Source organism: Danio aesculapii, chromosome 7 (assembly GCF_903798145.1).
Source record: "Danio aesculapii chromosome 7, fDanAes4.1, whole genome shotgun sequence".
NCBI classification, from domain to species: Eukaryota; Metazoa; Chordata; class Actinopteri; order Cypriniformes; family Danionidae; genus Danio; species Danio aesculapii.
In genome coordinates this window covers 40,790,615-40,808,155 of record NC_079441.1, presented here as the reverse complement: position 1 = coordinate 40,808,155, position 17,541 = coordinate 40,790,615, and the positions used below count along the sequence as shown (strand labels likewise).

The 17,541-nt window shown below is 36.8% G+C and overlaps 2 protein-coding genes across 2 annotated transcripts in view; both read left to right on the top strand.

Moving 5' to 3' along the window:
* The window catches only part of itfg1 (integrin alpha FG-GAP repeat containing 1), a 221,087-nt gene extending 211,714 nt beyond the window's left edge, over positions 1–9,373 (top strand). Inside the window, exon 18 of the mRNA XM_056461971.1 lies at positions 8,765–9,373. Within this exon, the coding sequence (XP_056317946.1) occupies positions 8,765–8,824 (60 nt within the window). The 3' untranslated portion in view covers positions 8,825–9,373. The remainder of the gene's footprint in view (positions 1–8,764) is intronic.
* A 2,861-nt stretch (positions 9,374–12,234) lies between these two features.
* The window catches only part of LOC130232205 (neuropilin and tolloid-like protein 2), a 31,508-nt gene continuing 26,201 nt past the window's right edge, over positions 12,235–17,541 (top strand). Inside the window, exon 1 of the mRNA XM_056461972.1 lies at positions 12,235–12,520. Within this exon, the coding sequence (XP_056317947.1) occupies positions 12,511–12,520 (10 nt within the window). The 5' untranslated portion in view covers positions 12,235–12,510. The remainder of the gene's footprint in view (positions 12,521–17,541) is intronic.

Here is a 17,541-nt window from a genome sequence, read left to right as displayed (position 1 = left end):
TGTTTTCAGAATGAGCCTGGATTGTAGAGAAGAGGTGTTGCGCAAGACAGTGGAGAGCTGGGGGGGTGCTGGTTGGCAGAGGGGTGTCGCGGACGAAGGACGAAAGTGAAGAGCGGCGGGTTGTCGCAGATGAAAGTGAAGAAGGTTGGAGAGTTGCGGAAGAAAGTGAAAGTAGGTTAAACAGCAGACGGCGGAGGAGAGCGGTTGAGGAGGGGGATTGGTAAAATGAGGTGCTGAATCAGATTTTAGAGGTGCCAATCTAGATCCGTTGTGTTCCGGTACAAATTAAGCCCTGTTCCTACCAGATGTAAATGTAGCCAAAAAGACCAGCTAAGACCAGAAAACTGTACATTCATTCATTTTGCTTTAGCTTAGTCCTTTATTTATCAGGGCTTGCCACAGCGGAATGACCCGCCAACTATTCCAGCATATGTTTTACGCAGCAAATGCACTTCCAGCCGTAACCCAGTACTGAGAAACACCCATACACTCTCATTCACACACAGACACTACACTACGGCCAATTTAATTAATCAACACGGGGTGAACACGCAAACTCCACACAGAAATACCAACTGGCCCAGCCAGGACTTGAACCGGCAATCTTCTTGCTGTAAGGCGACAGTGCTAACCACTGAGCCACCATGCTGCCACCAGAAAACCAGATTAGGTTTGTTTGTTTAGGATTTTTTGCATTTTTCTGACAAATTATACATTCTTCTGTTGTCCAAAAGCCTTGCTTAGAAAGTTTCCAAACTTGGCTAGTCTTCTAAATCTACATACAGCTGTGTAATGTGGTGCTGACAGAGGCTGACACAGGCTGCATGTTAAAAATAAAAGCAAATTAAAAACAAAAATGCTTTCAGTGATTGCAAAATAAAGTAAATATTAACTTTTTAACTTGTTTTTTTTTTTTTTTTTTTTTTTTGACTTTTACTGCATCCCTAACTATTCCATAGTGTGCAGGGTGTTTATCAGGAGACCTTTTTGGCCTTTTCATTCTTTTAAAGAGTGCTCGTGTGTGTGTGTATTGCTATGGCGGTTCTGGCGGCGCTCTGAGTGCGCATGTGTGCGAGCGGTGAAGAGCTGTTCTGGTGTTGGCGTCCTCTCAAAGCCATCTGCTGTGGGTGCCTGATTATGCGCGCTGAAAACCATAATTGCTCTCTGCTCAGGGAAGCGCTTCCCACTACACGACCTTCATTGGAGTTGACACTGCATTAAAATAACATGCTGGCTCCATATCTCTCTTCCTCAGCCCTGCAATTATATATTTGACAAAAGGGAAGAGAGAGGCTGAAGGAAGGCCTAGAGAGGGAGTATTTTGGCTCTTTGTCTCGTCTTGATGACTGCTTGATGAAGCACGGGCTTTCCTGATGCACATGTTCAGGTGACGATTAGAACTGCTCACTTATTCAGCTATTAAAAGGTCAGGAAGCGGCCCGCTTGTCGGAGAGAGAAGCTACACAGCGCTGTTTTTGCTTCCACAAACTGAGGATGTGCGCTCTGTAGACTGCAGGTGGTCTATTATCGCATTTTGCTACATTACCAGACTGTAGCACATTATCGCTTGGTTTTCCCTCTCATTCTCTGCATTTATTGCAGCTTCTCACAATCCAAATATAGCACAACTCTCAGATCCTTCTCTGCTTGTAGTCATAGATATGGTTTGGATGCTGCGATTTAAATACTGCTACTGTGAAAAGTACACTCTACCGGACATGAGTCGTAGTTATTTCGATAATAATTTCTCATTTTAATTCGCCAATTTCAAATCAAACAATGTTTGTTCTGACAGGTTGCGTGTAATTGATGTGATAGTCTTACTGAGGTGACATGGAGAATTGTGTTAACAATATGTTTATAAGATCATGCACTCAAACAGTGAGGAGACAGATTCTGGAAACACACCAAGCTTTACACATGCTTGAGTTTATGTATATTAAATGAAACCTTGTGATTCATTCCTACAAACACGCAGAACATGCAGACTTCATATTTAAACAGTCTTGTGCAATTTAATATTCACAAACACTAATCCACATTGCATTTTAAACAGCATCTTTGTTTTTCCTACGACTCTCTCCAACTATTCAGCCCAGGCTCATTGGAAGTGCGTGCTTTAGCCTCGGGTTGTCATGATACTGGAATTAGGTACTAATTGATACAGAAATTTTAAAAACATCCATCTCTGTCTAACATTTGAGCACTGTTGAGCTTGTTCTTATACACTGCTGATTTGCCATTGTGTTCATGTGCTAAACAGAAATGACTGTGATTGGCTGTGAAGGTCATGTTAGGAGGAAATGGACATTTTTTACATTTCTTTATTGATTTGTACTGAACTCCAGTATCATGACAACACTACCTCAGCCTACATTTTTGCAAAACTAAAATACATTGCTCCGGGTACATTTTGCTGTACATTTCAGATGACTAATCCACTATACTTGGGGTACATTTTGATGTACTATAAGCCTCAGATACACGTTTTTCTTGTACAACATCCCTTTGACCAGTGAACCACTGACCTAAACCATTCTCTAAACCCAACCAATAGTATTTCCAAAAGCTATCTTTTCAAATAGTTTTACCTTAATTTTACATTGCTTTTATCTCTTTTGAGGAACCGTGCCTCACCAAGCGCAAACCACAGTTCTCTGTACAACCAGAGGTAGGTAGAGTATACAAAAATGTTTGCTCAAGTAAAAGTAAAAGCATCCATTTTAAAAGTTACTTGAGTAAAAAAAAAGTATCCAATGAAAAAAATCACTCAAGTAACTAGTTACTATTATTCTGGTAAAATGGTTATGAGCTGCGCATCGATGGATTTGATCTTTAGTGTTTGGGCTTTCAGTAGTGAAAATTAAACTACACTGAACTGAACTAAACTGAACTTCAACTCTGAAAACTAGACTGACAGTTTCAATTTCAATTTACTAGAACTTCCATGGTAAGCTGCTTTCTACATTCTACATCTACATCTACACAATCTACATTGTAGAAGCGCTATAGAAAAAAATATGAATTGAACAAAATTGAATTATGAAAATGTTCCTAATAAACCTTTGTTCATGAACGTCTGTAGGGCTTTAGGGTTCAGGAGATGTTTGTCTTTTTGCACGAAACATGATACAAGGGAAAACACTTGGACAGCGTGTAAAATTTTGTATTACAATAAGTTAAAAGTGCCCATAGTAATCAAATTACCATTAATATGGTTCAAATAGGCATAATTTTGACACTCGCCACTATGTGTTTTTTCAGGTTGGAGCTGGAATTCATGTATATGTTGCGGTGTCAGTTCGATGTACAGAAACTATTCTTTTTGACATCTTGTAGTGAACACATAGATTGAAGTTGAGTCCGCAAGTGATCTGATCCAATAAACTCGCATGTCTTCAGCCATCATGTAAGTCATATGATTCATATTCATAACCATTTGACAATAGCGGAGGAATGGCACCAAATGCAGCAAAGTAAGAGTAAAGTTTTTTCCCTAAAAATTTATTTGAGTAAAAGTTTGCATCTTAAAATGTACTCAAAAAGTTACCCAATAATTTTACTCAAATAAATGTAATGAAGTGGATGTCATTTGTTCCTACACACCTCTGGGTACAACATTGTATAAAGTAAGCTACCTAGTAAACTGACCACACCAGAAAAGTTGTCCATATGGAAATAGACAGGTGAGGCAAATGTATTCGATTCCAAATCATAAACACTACAAAGCTGTATTTAAAGTATTTATTTAATGATGTGCAAAGAACTGCACGAAAATAATGCTTTATTCATTCATATATATATATCCCTGTAAATATCATTAGTGTGAAAAGGATGAAGTCAATTCAATTCATCTTTATCTCAATAGCGCTTTTATAATGTAGATTGTGTCAAAACAGCTTAACATAGAAGTTCTAGTAAACTGATACTGTTCAGTTTTCAGAGTTTAAGTTCAGTTCAGTGTGGTTTAATTTTCACTGCTGAAAGAGCAAATCCATCGATGCGCAGCTCCAGGTCCCAAACCAAGCAAGCCAGTGACGATGAACAAACTTCACCAACTGACGAAAGTGAAGAAAAAAAACCTTGAGAGAGACCAGGCTCAGTTGGACATGACCCTTTCTCCTTAAAACTTCCTGTGCAGAGCTGCAGAGTAGGTGCCGGAGGCTGGAGAACACTGGACGCCCATCGTGGAGAACTGCAGGTGTGAGTAGGTCACTCGTCTGTCACTGTAACAGAATCAAAAGTCAGTTGGTGTCATACTGTGCTGTAGTGTTCGTTTTACCTAGAAACTGCAGTCAGGCGTATGTTTAAGTACTTTTTGCGTTTTCTGAAATCTAGACTGAAGCACATATTTCCAACGGGCCTGTTTTGCAATTATCGCAGCTTCTCACAATCCAAATAAAACAGCACTCTGGGAATGTTCTCTACTTCTAGTCATATGGGTTTGGAAGCTGTATTTGTGTTAATATTTGTGCATTAAATTTCAGTAAGCGTCTGAACATAAGCCATTGCCAAGAGGTGGAATTGTCAGTCCAGTTGCACAGATTGACTTCAGCACTCAAATGACCCCTCATGAAAATGCATGCATGTTCTTGTTGAATGCGACTCGAAACATCAGATATACAAAGCCTTTTTCCTCTCTCTCTCTGAGCCTCTGCCCTCCATCTTCATTGCCCCCCATGACAGCTTGTAATTGAAGTGGCTTTAGCAGATAAGAGAGGGCAACCTGTAGTGCGTGTGAAAATAGCATTTGGAGAGGACTCGGCAGATCGCTCCATTTCTGCAGACCGTTCCATTTGCATCCCTGTGGGAGGGGCGCAATATTAGAGGAAGATAAGATGCAGTATTTCCTTTTCGCCTCCGGCTTCTCTCTTCATCCTGCTCAATGTCGCAGGAAAGACACAGATAGATGAGGCGCTGTGGTGTTCTGTATCATTTGCATGTCTGCATGGGGCAAAAACACACCTGGTTTTCCTGAATGTAGACATCCTCGTTTAAAGAAAGGGCTGCAGGCATGTGGTAAGACAGGATGACAAGTAAAAGCATTTAATTTCTTGGTTTCTTTTGTCATTCTGTTTTTGGTTGTTTTAAAGGGTTTTGATTTCAAAATGAGTAATGTCATCTCAGTTCCTTAAAAAACAAGTTCACTATCAGTTATCAGTTATTTTTCATCAGTTATTATCAGTTTATTTTATATTTAGGCTACCCTCAATGTTTGCGTTAAGTTAATTCTTGATAACACTAATATTGTAATAACATTGTTTAATGTGAGCTAATCATTGCACTACTCCTGCGACCCCTGATAATAAAGAGAACAAGCTGAAGAAGAGTGAGTCTTTAATGTGATGTTTAGCAAATCTTGAAGTAACCATTTTTTTCATACACATACTTTTACACTGCCTGACAAAAGTCTTGTCGTCGATCCCAGTTGTAAGTGCTAAAAATAATAATAACTTGACTTCTAGTTGATCAATCGGAAAATTGGCAGAAGGTAGATTTTTCAGATGAATCATCTGTTAATATGCCTCCCAATCATCACACATACTGCAGAAGACCTATTGGAACCCACATAGACCCAAGATACCCATAGAAATCAGTCAAGTTTGGTGAAGAAAAAAATCATGGTTTGGGGTTACATTCAGCATGGGGGCATGCAATAGATCTGCAGAGTAAATGGCAACATCAACAGCCTGAGGTATTAAGACATTTGTGCTGCCCATTACATTACAAACCACAGGAGAGGGCAAATTCTTCAGCAGGATAGCGCTCCTTCTCATACTTCAGCCTCCACATCAAAGTTCCTGAAAGCAAAGAAGGTCAAGGTGCTCCAGGATTGGCCAGCCCAGTCACTAGACATGAACATTATTGAGCATTTCCGGGGTAAGATGAAGGAGGAGGCATTGAAGATGAATCCAAAGAATCTTGATGAACTCTGGGAGTCCTGCAAGAACGCTTTCTTTGCCATTCCAGATGACTTTATTAATAAGTTATTTGAGTCATTGCAGAGATGTATGGATCCAGTCCTCCAAGCTCATAAGAGTCATACACAATATTAATTCTTCCACTGCACCATGACTTTATATTTTATACTGTACATTATTTCTGTTAAGTGACAAGACTTTTGTCTAAGCAAAGTCAGTCCTTACTGTTCTAATTAAATAATGAAAAATCAAGGCATGATCATATTTTATTTTGGTAAAATAAGAGTAATCTAGAGGCCTTTGCCTTTCATATAAGCCACTTCTGATACTAAATAAACAACTAGAAGTCAAGTTATTATCTGTTGTTCCTGAAACTTGGATAGACGACAAGACAGGTAGTGTAGTTTAATGATTTAATTTTTAATGTTTTGCAGTGGAATTAACTTAATAATATAGTTTATTAAAAAGATAAAGGTAGATTCATTCATTGTTTTTGGAACAGTGACAAAATTTTGCCATTTAAGAAGAAAATACATAAGATACTGGAAAATATTCTTAAGCTACATTTTGATATTATTGAATATTAATTTGAACAGCCTGTTTGAAAAAGATGCATTACAGTTATTTATTGTCCTGGTATATTTAGCTAAAAAATTATTTGTGCTACTTTGGTCTGCATCACAGGCTCCATCTTTCAAAATGTGGAAAGCTACATGGCTACCATTAGAAAAACTTAACTATGACAAACATAAAAAAATCTGACAGATTTTGGTCAATTTGGTCTCCCCTTCGGGAACACATAAAAGAGCTCTCTTAAATGAACACAGGATCCTTGTTATTTATTTACAAGTTTTGTTTAATCTCCACTTAAAGACTGCTCTGAAATAGTGTGATTGCACTTTATTTTTACCTATTTATTTATGTTTTTTATATTAATTTCTTTGTTACTTTCCATTTTTAAGACTGTACACTCTGTAACACATTTGATATTTACACGTTAATATTTTATGAATGTGGGCATACAATAAAAAATAAAATGAAAAAATTAAAATAGTATAGTTTATTAATATATAATATATTAATATATAATATTATATAATAATTTCTGATTTGAAATGTAATTGCAATTAAATTTACAGTTTTAAATGGAACCTAACTTTTATATTAAGAGGTTGTGTGTACAATGTGATGGATTTACTCGAGCGACATTGTAAAATTCAGGCAAAGAAATTTTAATAGTCTTATGCAATTTAATATTCACGAACACCACTCCACATTGTATTTTATATAGCAATTTGTTGGTGTTTATCATGTTCTGTCCACATTTTCCACAATGCAGACATAACATAGATATCCTTTGAATATGAGAAGCAATATGTGTCAGGTGGACAGCAAAACAAGCGCTTGAATAAGCAGTGCACTAATAATGATCTTTAATAATGATCGTAACAATGATCTCTGTCAAAATACCTCACAGTCAACCCGACTCTGATCTTCCATGCACAAGACTGAGTATACATGCAGGTCACATGAATGTCAGCCTGTCAGTACATAGATGCTGTAATATTTTGCCTACGGCTCCATCGCTACCTGAGTACATATATACAATATATGTTAAAGCTTGTCATCGCCTTGAGGCATGCTTGTAGAAGAGCTAAAAAATTGTGGTGAGGTAAATCAAGTTGCATTTCTGTGACAATATCATGTGGAAACAATGAACTTCCCACTGCCGTTGACTCTGTTAGAAAACATTACAGTAAGTTAAGTTGCCTCATTGCATCATCTGACGGAGACCATTATTATTATATACACACTCCTTCTGGAAGAACTTAAAATGGTCAGACAGCTCCAACTCTTGCTAGGTAGTAATCCTGAGCTGGGAGAAGCATGCAGGCTATTTTTATCAGTGTGTAATTAAGTGGAGCATTCGTGACAGAGTAATCAATGAGTCTGTGACTGTCCTGTGACTCACTGAACACACTTTAAATGGAGCTGAAATGAGGATGAGCTCGCAGGTATGTATCTCAGATCTTCACTTGCACTACAACCCGCAATTACTGCAATGAAACCCTGTGAATAGCTGATGTTTGATGTGACTCGGCTCCATATCATGTGAAAAAATCAGACATATAGCGGTGTATCTTGCGAATAGATATCATCTGGACGCTCCCGAGCAGAAAGCGTAAGGCTTGACAGCGCACAGTCAAAGCCTCCAGCTATTTTGCATGGTCTGTGAGATATAAGTCCTTTTGAAAAAGGAAGCAATCCCTTCTTATACCTGTCTGGCACAGGGTTTTTTTTTTTTTACCTTAACTGGTTTGACATTTGCTTATGAGCATCGTGCAGTTATTAAGAGGGGAAAAAGACACACCTAAAGCTAAAAATACATCCAGGTGACCCTTATAGAACAGGAGAGCCAATTCACACGAGTCTCACAGAGGGATTCAATGCGTGAGTCACTCACACAAGCTGAGAATAGACATCATTTTTGCCATCACCGAGACAGTGTAATCACCAAGCACACACACATACACTATCCAGGCTTGGCAGTGTGTGTTATTATCAGTCTCGGGCAGCAAGTGTGTGGTGTTGGCTCTATCTGTGATCGCACACAGAGGTATTTCGCTGTGGTAAAGTGTGCCATTGTGTGTGTAATGAGTTCTCCGTCTGTCTCTTTCTCTCAGTGTCTGTCCTTTCCTCCACCAATGCATCAAAAGCCATTGTGTTGTGTTTGCATTCAACTCGCTGGCAGGGTTAACGTGCAAGACCTGAATTTTTCGGCCTGCTATCAAAACCATGACATTACAGCATGTAGCGAGCTTTTGATGGTTTGTGTGTTACAGAAAGCTGATGACCGAGAGAAGAGACAAGAGGCCCATCGCTTCCATTTCGATGCCATGTGAGAGAATTGTGGCTGAACGCTGAGAAGATGGGGTCCGCTTTTCATTTGTGGTTTATTTAATAATTTATTTTTGTTCTTTTTTCTGCACTGGAGCATTTTTTGTGCATTGATGATGAGAGGAATCAGCTGATTTAAATGTGAATGGTTTGAAGAGTAACATGCCTGTATTGACATCTGAAGAGAAGGTGGCATGTTTCTGTTGAGTTCGTTTACATCAGGGGTGTACAAACTTGGTCCTGGAGGGCTGATGGTGTCCAGCATATTTTAGTTCCAACCCCAATTAAACACACCTGAAGCAGCCAATCAAGCTCTTTCTAGATCCTCAGAGTAAAATTTACTCTGTTTACTATTTGGTCCCTCTCTAAACTGAGTAAAAGTTACTCAACAGCAGAGTTAAAGTTAATGAGTCAATGAAGAGATTAATTAAGTGATAATTGAGCACTGATGACGAACACCTGCTGTTAATAAGCAGAAACAGAGAAGAGAAACACAAAACTACAACTGACTTCAAACAGCAGCTTCCCTTATTACTAAGCTGTTTAACTTTATTTAGTCAGATGTCCACAAAAGTCCATATGAGATTTATTGAGAACTGTTTTAGTTATTTACATTTTACGAAAAAAAAAAACAACTAAAGAAAGTGTTTTCTTTTTTTTCGATGTCACCATTGTGGAGAAAAGAGGTTGACTTACTTGGGCTGTTTGACTCGATTATTAATGTTAGTTATTCTTTGCTTGCTATGACAAGTATAAAGAGAGTAGATATGATCAGATTAGCCGGTCCTGTATTACTGTTGATAAGTTGAACTTTGCATTATTTTTAACTTTGCAAATTATGTTTAAATGATGCTTTATCATATAAGAGAGAAATGTCAGTGTTTTTCAAGAGAATGGACCTCTCCTGTGGTTTTATAAACTTTTTAAACACACTGAGCATCTGAATCCCTTTAGAAACACAGACATCAATATTCAGCATATGCATCTCAACAATGGTTAGACATTTTTTCCTGCAGTGCATGCTAAGATTATCATACAACATTCATCCATAGTTCCCAGAATGCACTGCAGGAAAAAAAAACCTCACCATAGTTGAGAAGCATACCGTTCTCTTCAATGGTGACATCTCAAAACACAAAAAGTGTTGGTTTTTTATTGCTGTAGTATAAAATTACTTTATTAACTCTTAATAATATTCACTATATGGAATTTTGTAGAGTCTGGCAGAAATAAAGGCGAACAGGTTGGTAATCTGTAAAGCTGCTGTTTGTGAAGTTGTTTAATGATCCTCTGCTGAGATTTTGAGAGATTCCATGTGTTTTATTTCAGTTGATTTAATCTAAGGCTGTGACTGAAGTCAGTTGTAGTTTTGTGTTTCTCTTCTCTGTTTCTGCTTATTAACAGCAGCTGATCGTCATCAGTGCTCAATTATCACTTAATTAATCTCTTCATTTACTCATTAACTTTAACTCTGCTGTTGAGTAACTTTTACTCAGTTTAGAGAGGGACCAAATACTCTCTGAACTGAGTAAATTGTACTCTGAGGATTTTGCTGTGTAGAAACTTCCAGGCAGGTGTTTTAAAGGAAGTTGAAGCTAAACTGTACAGGATACCAGCCCCTTCAGGACTGAGTTTGGACACCCTTGGTTTACATAATCCTTACGCTGATGATACACAGGGCAACTTTTTGAGCAATGTTGCAGTGCAACTTTGGGAAATGTTGCCATCAGTCAGCAACCAGATGGTCAATTAATTAAGCCAATGAGAAACCGATACAATATTGTAACCCATTCTCAATAGGAAAGCAGCCAAGCAACTATTCTCATCAACATTGCTCATAATGTTGCTGTGTGAGTTTATCATCAGAATTAAAGCATAGTAGTGTTTGCACATTGACGAGAAATGAAAGTGTTGCCATTTATTTCTACTTTGGTTTGGCATAAAACATGTTATTTTAAAACTCTTTCCGTGCTGATAAAGTAACAGAAATGTCAAGTAGGCAGGAACAGAACCAGTAATTTTCTCTCTTTGTCTTTTTTGTTTTAAGTTTCGAGTTGTGTGTTGTGTGTTTTGAAGGACTTAATTAGTCGTCGGCCTTTCTGTGTATGGATGTGACTGCGTGATGGTTCTTTCACTTCACTCAACCCATTAACTAAACAAATGCTTTGAATCTAAGCGCTAAATGAGGCTCTCTGTTAACAAAGGTGTCCTTTGTAAACTGACTGTATTAAACATTTAGCTGTATGGAACCAAAAACGGTTATTAATCACTCTGTTGTGGTAAAGAATTACTTTAACAATCAACACTCTGTGCCAACCACTTCCAAATGGTTCCCTGGAAAGTTCAGCGCTTCTATAGGATGTCAAGTCTCCAAAACCTAATTGCTCATTGTGCTCTGTTTCCGCATGCACTGCCCTCTAGAAATGTCCCCTGTGTCTGTCTTCCTTCCGATTGTAAAGGCACTGTTATCAATACTTAAACTGGGTGGGTTTTCCATGGTCACTGATGCCTTTAGGTATTTTTCCTTGATTTTGAAGTGGTGTTATTTATTTCTTTTACCTGTTTTATTTTTTAAACACTGGAAATTAATTATGTGCTGCTGAAGAATGTTAAGTGTGAAGGGTTTTGTTCTTAGCTGTAAATATCTGACAGCTGCTCTGATCCATGCATTGATTTATATGCTAATTTCTTCTACCTTTATATGGTGTTGTTATGGTGCAATATATGCACATTAATTATGTGGTTTCAAGTCAGAATCGGTTGTGAAACCACCAATAATGCAACTGCGTAGACTTGCATGTAAATCAGTATGCGATTCTTGCAGATGGTTTTCACATATTGTTTCTGGTCAGGTACATATTGGTCCTAACAGGTTGTGCATCTGTGCTTTCTTTTAATTATTAATGAATCACTCTCAAACTGTTCTTGGTTGCCGTCTGTCACTAGATGTCTTTTTGAATGTTGTATTGAAAATAAACATGACCAAATGCTTTGTTACCTTTGTGTTCATCTCCAGTTGTTTCTTGGTTGAATGATATCTACAGTAGCAGACTATAGCCTGCTAGAAGATGCTAGTCATCATCAGTAATGACATTTATAATATCTGTCCGTGTTCACACACGAATTCGAAGAAGATTTGTGTTTGTAAAATAAATTAAAAGGCTACATCTTTCCCTACATCTTCTCAGAAATAAAAGCACACTCTTTTACATTAAATAACTCAACTCCTCAATAGCGTATAAATCAATATTCCAGATGCTACAGTCGAGTCAGATCGCGTCACCTTAACATGACCGCGCTCTCCGCGTCGTACTGTTGTGAAATGCGCACGCGCACATGCTGTTCATTCAAGCGAGCATTGCCCGAAGCTCAAATGAGTCTCGTTTAGTGCGATGAGCTCAGTTCAGCCCGAGACTCCTTCAGAAGAGCGTCTCTCTCCGGACTCCTCTCAATGGTGATACACTGCGTGTGGATTTATAAAGCTATTCTCAACAGGATTATAAACTCATTCACAACCTGTCAGGCGGACTTGAAGCGCGCACTTTTCGTAAGGAATACGGTGCTTTTCTTTCCAGTTTGAGGAATGGGATTAAGGGGATCGAACAAAAGTTGGCATTTGTAAAATGGAGAGATAAAGCTCGCCTACAGAGCTCACGAAGGCGGACACAGCGGTAATTCACAGCAAGAGGAAATGCACAGAGGTGAGTTTTATCAAACATCCCTTTATTTTTTGGCAACACCGAGTGGTTTGGTTCTGTTTTATAAAACCTAGTTGAACAATAAAACATAAAAAACAAATGTAGTACAACAATATAAGAGAGGGAGTTTTTCAGGGCTAACCATAAATCGCGTCGCCACCTACAGGTGTGCTTTTGTTTATTAGCTATATCTCGCGTGTGCCGATGGAAATCTGGCACATCTGTTTCCTTGCGCGCTGTAAGCTTCATTCTCCTTAAACAAATTGTCATTTGCATGCTGTGAAATGTGTTTTTTTAGTGTTTAATATAAACTATAGGCACTTAAGACGTTCAAAGTCGTGTAATCACAAAATAAAAGGGGATTTGCGTTTGATTTCTGCAGTGTACCCTGCAAGTCCGCCGCGTGAGCGCGTGGCATTAGTGCTGAACTGACAGCTCCCGCGTGCCACATCTGGAGCTCTCCAGCATTCATGACCCTCTCTCTCTCTCTTTCTCGCTCTCTCTCTCTCTGGCGGGGGAAAGTATTCAGATACTCCCATTTTCATTAACTCACAATTTGCTAATTAACTCAGACCCACTGACTGCAAGCAAAAAAATGTGGTAGCTCTGTATGGCATGCAGTGCCTACGTTGTAGTACAAATCTATACAATTAAATTGCAATATGCAAACCAAAATAATTAATTGCTTTTGCAATTAAACAGTAAAGACAGTAATAATAAAATGAAATGTGAACTGATCATGTTCAAGATTACGCCAACTGTATTACATCTGTGCTAAAGAAAGCAATCTGAACATGTAAAATGAGACCACCTTTTGATGAATTAGGGCCTAGGAAGATGATAAACTTCAACATTTAGTCATAATCTCACCAACTGCATTTTAGATGCAGATTTATTAAAATTATGATGAAAAATGTAATACTAATTCACTTAACAGCTCTGTAATTGAATCACAACCAAAAAAGCCGTATTTTCTGAATCCCTGGTACGTCTGTGGAAATTAATCAACAATTTTTTATTCATTTTATTTAGCTTAATTCCTGGATTTAGAGATTTATATTTGCAAACTATATGAAAGTCGTGTTTTTATCAACAAATGTAAGAGAAATGCAATATTTAACATTAGTATATGAGTAATTACTTGGAGGCTTATAGTCCTCAGTGACAAGCGGCTGGTAAATGTTGCCACCTGTCTTTAATAGACTTTGATTACTGTAGAGTATTCGTTTAATTCAAATGGCATTAAGGCATTATTGTAGAGAATGGCATTATACAGTGCTCAGAGGAAAATATGGCCCGCGCATTCTTTAGTTAATAACAGTGCAGTTTATAAAAGGCGAGAATGTCGTTTCCCCCTTTTGTGGAGACGTCCGTTTTGCTGTATGCATGTCATGTATATGCACATTGCTCCAATATATCATGATATTTTGACGCTTCGTCCCGTGGGGCTCATCCCAGATGTGTGTTCATTTGAAACCAGACAGTACGCCAGATAATTCATGCAGAAAACCAGATCCTATGTGAGATATAAAGCCATTGCATCCTCAGTTTAAGGCCAGAAACTTACTTTAATAAGGCCACTCCAAAACTTTCTCCACTGTATTTTCCGTTTCCATTTATATTCGATTTATTGGCAACTTAAAATATTCCACTAAGTTTCGAATAAGATGAGAGTGTCCCCAGAGAGCTCTTCAGTTCATTGTTCAGGCTAATTTCGCTGACATCGCTTTAAGCCTTCGGGACACATCAAATCGGAGAGTGTCGTGTGTTTGACGATTCTTTGTGCATCTTGATTGAATGTTAGCAAATTAATCTAAGCTGAAATCTTTTTATTTACGATCAAGATCAACTACAATCGATAAATATTAACTCGTGCAGCCTATGAAGCCAATAGCAGTCACAGTTCAGTCAGAGCCGTCAAGGAATTGTCTTCTGGCGCCCCTAGCAGTTGACCGAAGAGTAACCATCTTATTTATTTATTTATTTATTTATTTATTTATTTATTTATTTATTTATTTATTTATTTATTTATTTATTTGTATATATAACCTATGCACAAGTTTTTGATGCGTTTAAAGCTTAGAACTTTTCAAATGATAAATGATTGTTGCTATGGTTACGACGGTCCCAGGTCAAATACTTTAAATTGAAAATTGTGATATTTGATGGGGGGAAAATCTACAATTTTTATTATTACCATAAACAATTGTATTAATTATTATATTATTACTGTGCTAATTACTAATTATTACTAATTATTATATTATTATGATACGAGCACTGTTAGATGGCTGAGGGAGACCACCCTTATATTGTAAACAGGGGATATTAATAATTGAGATGAAATTGTTTTCCTCAGTGTCTATGCTGATCTGAGCTCCTACTGACCTGAGTAAAAATGTGAAAGTACTAACCTTATGAGGATCTATTTTAACTCTCTTTCCCCATATCTATTTACATACAATTCTCAATTATGGAATTATTGATGAGTGTTGTCAAAAAGGGTTCCAGAAACCTTAAAGTTGTCTCATTTTAGTAGTCTCGTTTTGAAGGCTGCACCTTCTGGAGGTCACATTTGAGGGCTGTAATGTGTTTACCTTTGGGTTACATTTAGAAGGGTAACCATTTTGAAAACAATGTACTTCTAATGTAATTTCAACTTTTTTGAATTAAAGTGCCACATCAGGAGTGTGCTGCATTTGAAAACTCTTATTATTAACACTGTGTAATGCTTTGTGCAAATTATGTTAACAATTTTTGAAGTGTTTTTAAAAAACCTGGGAACAAATAGACTGCATTATTCTCTTCACAGTTCAGCCACCAATGAATGTCAAAATAAAACCTATTAGAATGAAACACTTTCTTTCATCAGACAATGAATAAGCTCAAATACTCTACAAAAGTCTTTCCACAGCAATTTATGAACATGTTGAATAGTACTGTGCTTTACAGAGTAGAAGGGAAATAAGTAGTCTGGAGCAGAATGCAGTGAACTCAACAGAACTTATGTCATAGGTATCCTTGTAGTACCAATGTCATAATAAGCAATATTAAGCATATTATTATTTTCATGATGCAGTAAAAATAGAGCAAAAAGCAAAAATAGCCTATCTGTCATTTAGTTTTTACCACAGGTATGGATTATTTGGTCACACTTCACAATAAAGTTTCATTACTTAACGTATTTAATAACATGAACTAATAATGAACAATACTTGTACAGCATTTATTAATCTCAACATTTACTAATGTATTATAAACATCAAAATTCATGCTTGTTAACATTAATTAATGCACTGTCAGTTAACATGAACTAACAGTGAACAACTAACATTAGCAAAGATGAATGAATACTCAAATAAAGGTATTGTTGGTTATTTGTTCATGTTAGTAATAACATTAACTAATCAAACCTTATTTTAAAGTGCTACCGATTATTTGTAGTGCAACCTTATTATTTGAAATGATTTCTTTCAGTTCTTAACCCATGAAAAAAGGTGGATATTCTGGCTAGTGTTACACTACACTTTGCATTGTATTTGCAAGCTCATGTAATATAAATCTTGCATCTTGTTATATTCCAAAGTTCAAGTTCGATGAACTCTAACCTGCAGATTAACCAACTGACCAGTAGAAGATCAATATGTCACCACCTTACATTTTTAAATCATATATTAATTTAGATTTAAATCATAAACTTAAAACTGCAGCTCTGACAGAAAGTAGAACAGATTGTGTGATTTCATTTTAATTGAACATGTTACAGATATCATATCACAACTGTCACAGTGTCAGAAAGTTTTCTGATCAAGGCTTAAGCCTTGACTTCACTTTGAGCATGCAAAATTTCTACGGAAGTGTTAGGAATTGTTACATGACATTGTGCACAATGTGCAAAATATGCACACACAACAGCAACACAAATGCCATCTACTCATTTGATGGACTTCCTTCAATCCTGCAAATTGAAGAAGTTTGTGTTCTTTTAATTAAGCTAAGCAGTCACAGTCAATAAACTGAAGAGTGATGTGACTGCACTTAAAACTTATTGAGAAGTCACTGACATACTGTAAGATGTGCAATGACAAATCCTGAATCATAAATATCTCATTGTTTCTCTTACTATGTATAGATGTACGTCACAAACACTCACAAAAAAATGATTCAAATTAGGGCTGCATTCAAAATAGGGCTGTTTTTCTGTAATTTTATATTGTGATATGAATATAATTTCACAAGATGACTTATAACTCTATTTGGAAATAAATTGTAAGTTCAGTTCAAATAGAGATTTGTTGTTTTCTGGAGAGTCAACAAAAGTAGTCAAAGTAGTTGTCCAAAAACTATTCAACAACATCCATTCTTGTCTTGGGACAATTTTGAAAAACTTTTTTGATGCACTTTAAATGTTGACTACTATGTTTTTCATTGTAGAAATGATTAAATACGATTAATTTTTGTTAAAGCTACAATTTTTATCATTTCTAGTGCACAAATGGCCTTAAATAAATGTTTCACTCTATTTGGATGAAAGTTTTGTACTGATCTGTGTTTTCAATTCAAACTCAACATTGCAGATCCTGCAGTGTGACTATTGCAGATTCGCACATTGCAGTATCGATGCTGAAATGATATATTGTGATATATATTGCCCTGATTTAAATGTATTTACAATAGCTGAAAAATACCTACAGGAACAATAAAAATAAAATTAATAATCATTAATAAAAATGTTATGGACCTCAGATGATGAATCTCCACATAATGAGCCACATTTTACATGAAGCCATATACTGTATTTAAACATGCATACCCACAAATGCATGTGTGAAATCCCTAAACAAATAAATTAATTCATAGTAAAAAAAAAAATTTAAAATATGGGAACATATTTAGGAACTTAGCATGTCAGTTATATTAACAAGACTAGAATTGTTCATATAAAGCTGCATTTGATGACCAGATGCATTTAAACAGGCCATTAGTGGACAGCTGTGTGAAGACAGATGAGTAACATTTATTAA